The sequence below is a fragment of the Ischnura elegans genome, chromosome X, assembly GCF_921293095.1.
Source record: "Ischnura elegans chromosome X, ioIscEleg1.1, whole genome shotgun sequence".
Taxonomy (NCBI): domain Eukaryota; kingdom Metazoa; phylum Arthropoda; class Insecta; order Odonata; family Coenagrionidae; genus Ischnura; species Ischnura elegans.
The window spans coordinates 91,616,009-91,624,378 of NC_060259.1; the positions used below are offsets into that span (position 1 = coordinate 91,616,009).

General features: G+C 47.3%; 1 protein-coding gene across 1 annotated transcript; it reads left to right on the forward strand.

Moving 5' to 3' along the window:
• The first annotated feature begins 4,752 nt into the window (after window positions 1-4,752).
• Window positions 4,753-8,166, forward strand: LOC124171209. The gene is made up of 2 exons (XM_046550350.1): window positions 4,753-5,548; window positions 8,123-8,166. The coding sequence occupies exons 1-2, from the start codon at window positions 4,753-4,755 to the stop codon at window positions 8,164-8,166; spliced, it is 840 nt and encodes a 279-aa protein (XP_046406306.1).
• Window positions 8,167-8,370: the final 204 nt, after the last annotated feature.

An 8,370-nucleotide genomic window follows, 5' to 3' on the forward strand; every position in this document is an offset into this window, starting at 1 on the left:
TCCCTCAGCATCTTCCCTCTTTGACTTAAACTGTGCCGATATTAGTGAAATGGAAATGGAGGAACTCAAAATAGTGTTGAATGAGTTCTCAGATGTGTGCTCTCGAGGACCCTACGATTTAGGGAGTACAAACATTCTTAAGCACACAATAGAGACTAGGCTGATTCGGCAATCTCCCAGGAGATTGCCAATCCACAGACGTGGAGAAGTGCGACGAATCGTAGAAGATATGATGAGGGACGATATAATCGAAGACTCATCATCTCCTTGGAGTTCACCGATCGTTCTCGAGAAAAAGAAAGACGGATCGACGCGATTTTGTGTTGATTATAGGCGTCTGAACTATAGGTGACTCACAAAGATGCTTATCCCCTCCCCCGCATGGACGACATTCTCGATTCGCTAGCCGCCGCAACAGCTTTCTCCACAATAGGTATGGCGTCAGGATACTGGCAGTGCGAGGTCGCAGAAGGTGATCGGGAAAAGACAGCCTTTACCACCGGTGACGGTCTTTATCAGTTTAAAGTGCTGCCTTTCGGATTGTGCATTGGACCCAGTACATTCCAAAAACTAATGGACCTAGTGCTCGCGGGTGTACAGTGGAGGTCTTGTTTGGTGTACTTGGATGACGTCATAATTTTTGGAAGGAATTTTAGGGAGCACTTAGAAGGGCTAACAGACGTGTTGGTACGCTTAAGGAAGGCGGGACTGAAAATTAAGCCTGATAAGTGCCAAATCATGAAACCATCTGTGAAATATTTAGGCCACATAGTCTCCAAAAATGGTGTCGCGACGGATCCTGATAAAATTCGACGGATTTGAAGACAAGAAGGCGAGGAAAGGGTTGTGGCCTATTATAGTCGGACGCTCTCACGTGCCAATATTGTGTGACGAGGCGTGAACTTTTGGCGGTAGTCAATTCTACCCGCCATTTTCGTCAATATTTATTAGGCAAAAGGTTTGTGGTGCGCACCGATCATAATGCCCTACAATGGTTGAGATCGTTTCGGGAACCGGAAGGACAAGTTGCTCGCTGGCTTGAGCAACTGTCGGAGTATGACTTTTTGGTAGTGCATCGGCCGGGGATCAAACATGGAAATGCCGACGGTTTATCTCGATCTGTTTGTAAACAGTGCGCTCGGGGAGAGGGGGAACAGATTTCAGCAGAAATCGACGCCGTCCTAGAGGCCCCGAGGGAAAGCGTGAGGGACAGGCAAAGCAAGGACCCGTGCTGAGAAGGGTAATGGAAGCACTCGAGGCAGGAATTCGGCCACCAGAGGGAGAGAGGAGGAGTGACTGCCCGAGGGCGAAGGCTTTGTGAACACAATAGGACAGCCTAGTGTTTAAGGATGGGGCTCTCTTTCGAAGGTGGGAGGGAGAAGGAAGAGACGCCGAACGTCTACAGCTAATTGTGCCTGCTGAGGCGAGGGACGAAGTTCTTCGGTCTTTGCACGATTCGCCCGTCGGAGGCCATTCAGGGTATGAGAAAACTCTAGGTAAAGTGAGAGAGCGCTACTATTGGCCCGGATACACAAAAGACGTGGAAATTTGGTGCCGCACGTGTGAAGATTGTTCGCGTCGAAAATCCCCGCCTCACCCGCTAAGAGCACCACTGGGTCATTGCCCGACTGGAGGACCGATGGAAATAATTTCCATGGACATTTTAGGACCACTTCCTCAAACAAAGACAGGAAATAAATATATATTGGTCGTCGCTGACGAGCTCACCAAGTGGACCGAGGCGTATGAAATGTGCAAACAAGAGGCGGAAACGGTGGCGCATCATGTTAAGGGCTTCGTGTGCAGGTGGGGAGTGCCGCGAAAAATACACACAGACCAAGGACGGCAATTTGAATCCCGTCTCTTCCAGGAGCTATGCAAACTGATGGGTGTGGTAAAAACAAGAACATCCCCATACCATCCGCAGTCGGACGGCCAGGTCGAGCGGTTTAATAGAACACTATTAGCCATGTTGAGCCAGTGGACGGAGAATGAATCCGAATGGGACGAACATTTAGACTCCATCATGCTGGCTGGCTTATCGGTCGGCCAAACACAGCAGCACAGGATTCACACCCTATTTCCTTATGTTTGGGAGGGAAGTGCGCCTCCCAATTGGGTTGGAGTGGGGGATTCCTGATGTGCAGAGGGGGATGGCGCAGAGGAAAGAAGGCGACTGCGTGAGACGTTTGCGAGAGAGCCTCGAGAAAGCCCATGCTCTCACACGGCAGAGGCTTGGGTCGGCCCACCTCCGACAAAAAGAACAATACGACCGCCGGTGTCACGGTGCACCCTTTGAAGAAGGGGAAAGGGTATGGCTCCACGATCTCGCTACGGCAAGAGGGAAGTGTCGTAAATTCCATCGCCCCAGGACGGGCCTCTTCCAAATCATACGGAAATTGTCCGAGGTCACGTACCGGGTGAAGAAGGTGGATAATCCTTGCCGCCGCTTAGTGGTACACTTCAGCCGACTCAAAAGGTGGAAGGAAAGACCGGGAGGATACACGAAAAAGGAATGTGAGAATACGGACGGAGTGGAAGAAACAAAAACTGGGCCAAGAGAGGCCGAGACAGCGAGGGAAAAACCTGTCGTCCGCGGAGGGGGTGGATGGAAGTTTTTCTCCATTCCACCAACACATGAGGGCCAAGCGACTCCGGCAGCGAGAGAGGAGCCACCAGCTGAAGCGGTTATTGAGCCGACCTTGCGATATCCCAGACGGTTGACAAGAGAGCCACAAAGGTTTTAAGCTGGGCTCTGAGGAAGGAGTAATTCCGGGGGGTTGATCTCTTTTCTTTTCGTTTCAGAGGTAAGGAGATAAGGCGCCCACTTTCCCAGGTCCGAGGATAGCGAAGGTTCCCGCTATGCAGACCGTCGCGAGGGCGCGACGCCTTCGAAAGGAGGGGACAGTGTAGGGGCGCGCGGTCGGCTTCTCAGGGAATGGACTCTTGGGGGGAAATCCCAGAAAAAGGGGCGTGAAGGCCCACAACGGGGAAAGCGGCTTTGGCCCTTTGTAAAAGAGAAAAGAATAAAGAGTTGAGTTTGGGACCTCCAAGTGAGTGGACGTCATTTCGAATATCCTTCTCCAGCGAACCGGCGCTACACTACCCATATACTATGACATCAGCTTATGTTCCTCTCGGGTGAGATCCCCCAGATGACCGAAAAAGTTCTCTTCCTCGGGTAAGATTCCATAAGCCATCGTTCCCGGAGCGGGAAGCCGAATCTCTTCAGCTTCAGCATTAGACCCTGAAGCCAGACGCGGTCGAATGCCTTCTGGACGTCGAAGAATGCGGAGCGGCGCAGCATTTCTGGTCATCTTGGAGTACACGCCACCGGGAGTAGAGTCTGAAGGGACAGCTGGTGGCCCACGATTCCTCGGGGATATCAAGTAGTACGTGAAGTGTTGTATAGCTTGTACTCAGCGAAGCCCCTACGGCAAGTGCAGAGCACCTCTGCAGACACTAACCGCGGCGGAAATACCCAGAGGTTATTGCCATTGATATTGTGGGCCCTCCAAAGACAGATAATAGGAATCGTTATATTTTGTATATCCTGGACCATTTTACGAGATACTTGGTAATGGTGCCGTAGTCCAACCAATCGGCTGAAAACTTATCCATTACACTGGTAAAACAATGGACATTGATATTTGGGGTGCCAGACTTATGGCTTACGGATCAGGGGGCAAATTAAATCCCATCTGTTCCGACAGATTTGTAGACTATTGAATGTAAAACAGCTAAGGACCTCCCCGTTCCACCCGGAGTGCAATGGCCGAGTTGAGAGAGTGCATCGGAAAGTGCATTGCGTGAACGTATGAAACGACGACTGGGAAAAGCACCTCGCATTTGCCGTGAATGCATGTAACACGAGTGAACATAGGCGCACGGGGTTTACCCCGCACGAGTTGATGTTTGTGAAACAGATGTCATCACCTTTAAATGTTTTCAGGGTAATTAATCCAGGGAAGGAACACCCTAGTGTGGCAGGGCTACGAGAGAGGTTGAAGGGGATGTGGAAACAATACGCCCGAAATTATCGGCTAGCGGTGAAGAAAAGGAGGGAAACTGTGAATGGAAGGGGCAAGATAAGGGAATGTAAGGAAAGCAATAACGCGTTCTTTAGTGACCCTTGTTTGAAAGTGGGGCAAGTAAAAAGTTTGATAGACCATGGAAGAGCCCGTATCGCGTGTTGAAATTAACTTCAAAGTGCAATATACTGTTGGAATTTCCATTTCGAGCCCTTATTGTGCACATTAGTCGTGTTAAGCCTTATCATAGTCGTATTCCCCCTCCTAAATTATAGAATATTGGTGATCGACCCCGTGGACGGCCGCGAAAATTTATTCGAGGTGGAAACTCTTCAGCCTTGGACCAACATCAGCTGTAACCATCCCCTATCAGTGGGAGGACGAGTGTGATGCGGGAATGGGCCTGCTTATATGCTGCCCTCCTCCGGTCAGGTTCCTCGGGATTGGCTGGTAGTTTCCCGCCTGGTGGTGTTGACTCCGGATTGGTCTGTCCGTCGTATCGTCCTTTCCCTGTCTTCGGTCAGTTTTTTTAGAACGGGTTTCCAAGTGCTGCTAAGGGAATACCCTGAATCGCGATTAAAGTTCTTCCTCTCCAGTTTAATTTCGCTGGCTTCTTTGGTGAGACGGTCCCAAAAACTTTTTGGTATTATTTCACCACGTTTTAACTTCCACCTACTTCCAATTCAACGGTGAATTCTTTGAGCAGGCTGAGGGAGTTGCCATGGGGTCCCCTCTATCCCCCGCCGTCGCCAATTTCTTCATGGAGGATTTCGAAGAGAAGGCCTTAAACTCAGCTCCGCTACGCCCGAAGTATTTCTACCGGTACGTTGACTATACCTTCATAGTGTGGCCACACGGGAGGGACAACCTTGACCAGTTCTTGGAGCACATGAACAGCCGGCATCCCAACATCACCTTCACCATGGAACTAGAGAAGGATGGCCGGCTACCGTTCCTGGATATTCTCATCCAACGGAAGAGCGATGGAACTCTTGGCCACAGCGTTTATCGGAAACAGACAAGCACCAACTTGTACTTGAATGGAGGCAGTCACCATCGTCCTTCGCAGCGCTCAGCTGTACTGACAACCCTGTTTCATAGAGCCATGTCCATCTCTGACCAAAACAGTTTACCCTCGGAGTTGGCACATCTGAAGAAAACCTTTGCACAAAATGGTTACAATGCACACCAAATTTCCATGGCCCTTAAAAGGACCTCCGAACCACGGGATAAGCGCCATATAGAGGACAAGGAAAAGCCGGTTGCAAGAGCGTGCCTGCCTTATGTCTCATCAGTTTCGGGGAAGATTTCGAGGATACTCAGGAGGCACAGCATCGAGACCATCCACAAACCTCCCATGAAATTGAAGGAACAGCTGGTACGAGCGAAGGACCCAGCCGGTCTCAAGATTCCTGGTGTCTACCGTGTCCCCTGCGAGTGCGGTGAGGCATACATTGGAGAAACTGGCCGCACCATTGAAACCAGGCTTAAAGAACATAAGCGGCATCTGAGGCTTGGTCAGCTAGAAAAATCTGCCATTGCTGAGCATAGTGTCGAACACGCCCATAAAATTCAATTTGAAAAAACAGAGATACTTTGTCATGCCAAAAGTTTTTGGGACCGTCTCACCAAAGAAGCCATCGAAATTAAACTGGAGAGGAAGAACTTAATCGCGATTCAGGGTATTCCCTTAGCAGCACTTGGAAACCCGTTCTAAAAAAACTGACCGAAGACAGGGAAAGGACGATACGACGGACAGACCAATCCGGAGTCAACACCACCAGGCGGGAAACTACCAGCCAATCCCGAGGAACCTGACCGGAGGAGGGCAGCATATAAGCAGGCCCATTCCCGCATCACAGCATCCAGTAGCCCTGATGATGAGCGCCGAGTCGGAGCTCGAAACGTCGGCCATTATGAAGCCTTTAACCCGGTGGGAAACCCGAGAGAAGTTTACTCACAGTAGTTCACTTAATTTCGATAAAGTAAGGTCAAGGATGTAGGGGGGCTGAGGCAGAGTTAAGTCGTGGGTATATCTTGGTATTAGACAGGATGAATAGGGAATATTAGCATTTCAAGGAGGAAATAGATACATTAGTGGACTTGGTCTAGAAGCGACGAAACAGATGGGGTTGGATCAGTTTTGTGAGCCAAGTATTAAAAACAGTATTCGGATCGCTGGCTGTCCAGGATCTCCACCGAATAGGGAAGTGCACTCATTTTTTTTATTGCTAAATTTGAAAGTTTATCCTAAAAGAGAAACATTAGTATAGTCACTTTTATTTCCTGCATCTGGGGTGTGCACTTTAAAACGTTTTGAAAGTCGGAAAATTTCATGTTGCGCTGAAACACAGTGCCTCCATCTTGATTGAGATGTGACGTCACAAGGCAGTAGTCACCAGTGGAGTATCGCTGTATTCTGTCGCCTTTAGCGCGGCGAGAGTTTCCGGGAATCGGTGGAGTTTGCTTCCTAAAAATGTCGGCTAGTACGGAAAACATGTATTCAAAAAAGAATTATAAACGATTTTTTGTTCCAAATTTCATCTCGACGTCGAAACAAAAGCCTGGAGAAGATATTCATTCCCGTGCCTTAAGCACAAGCCATACGGAATAAATGGTTCAAGGCTGCTCCTGACTCTTACCTATCGATGATATTCTGTTTTGAAGATCATTTGAAGGTATTGTAAGATCAAATTGATATTTATATTATAATAATTTACTTAATAGGTACCTCAGTCACATCAGAAAGTGTGTTGAGTCATCTTCCGCGTAGACCTACGTAATTTATAAACTGAAAGTAGTTTGGTTAAAGAATTATGGCGCGACTGTTATGTTACACGACCGGGCAAAATGCGTACTTTGCCCATGATATGTGCCTATATGATAACAAACTATTTTTGTTAAAGTTAATCTTTATTTGTTGGAATTAGTACATTTATAGGTGATACAGATATAAAGGTACACGGCAGGTCGCGCGGCGTAATTTATACTCCACTGGTGACGGGTTCATCTTGCTGATCTCAAAAATTAGCCATTTGGTGAGAAAATAAATCATTTTGCAATCGGATACCGGGAAAACGTGCCGCATCGCACTTAAAGTTTTGAAATTTTGGTTTTTTGGGTGTTTTTCGGACATAACTGAAGATGTCGCTCTCGGATTATTAGTGACCATGTGAGATTGCTCTTGCTGCACTCAAATATGTACATATAATACCTGATCTTACTACATCTGGCTTTTTTGGGGTAGCTACCTTACCCTACTAAGAAATTAGTGACAGTATATAAATATAACTAATAACTTATCATCATAGGTGGATCTAGAGGGGGGCACGGGGGCTCGTGCCCTCCCAGACCCTTAAAAAAAGGCAATATTTTTATTACGGTCCCATTATCATTGCGTTTGCTTTGTATTACGAAGTATCCTTGTGCCCCCTCGAACAAAAATCCTGGATACGGCCGCGCTTCCCCCCCCCCCCACAGAGAGAAATCCTGGATCCGCCCCTGCTTACCATTGTATGTATAAATACTTTAGGAAATTCCTCTATGAGGTGTATAACACAAAAATGTCCCAGGTCGGGCGCACACAGTAAAATACACACTTAAAGATGGAAATAAATAAATTTTCAGGGGCACCCACCACCTTCCTCAGGGCTAGGAAAGATTTTTATTAAATTGTCTTGTACTGTGTGTGCCCAACCTGGAATATTTTCATCTTATATGCATAAATATTCTAGGCTGATATCCCAAAGCCCCTTCCCCTCCATCTGACTGTCTAACGATGTTATATATTAAAAAACACAATGCAAATCAGCTATGCAAATGAGGCTCCAATTTTCATGGTTGAACTGACCTGGCAGATCGCTGCTGAGTTCTCAGTCAGCCACATAGCCAGGAAGGTATGAAGAGTTTGGGTGTTATGTGGTTTACCTGCACTGATACTCTTTTGTCGTCGCTTTGGAGGTATCAGACAACGATACACTGGTTACTAACTTTTCAGCTACTTAACGATGAAATAACCTTTCAGAATTATAATAATTCATTGATTACTGGAAGACATAATGAAATGTAACTACGTAATTTGAAAATTGCAGTACAGGAGGGCTTGTGGTCTTCTCAGCAGATGCGTTGCAGGTAGTCACCTCCAGGGGAAAATGTGAGGTTTATGCCCCCAAAACACCCATATGGTTACAAAAAATTAAAATGTACATTATTAAAAACAATTTATACTGATCAAGCATTACCAGTACTATTACACTTATTCACAAAACCACATTCACCCATTGTTATCCAATCCATTGTTAAAGCTCTACCTAACTAAATACCTCAACATGCACGCCTG

What these genes read in the sequence shown, in the direction of transcription:
- LOC124171209 (XM_046550350.1), top strand. Translation starts at nt 4,753, where the DNA reads ATGGGGTCCCCTCTATCCCCCGCCGTCGCCAATTTCTTCATGGAGGAT. An exon ending in TAAGCGGCATCTGAGGCTTG is followed by an intron (nt 5,549 to 8,122) that starts GTCAGCTAGAAA and finishes TGAAAATTGCAG; the next exon opens with TACAGGAGGGCTTGTGGTCT.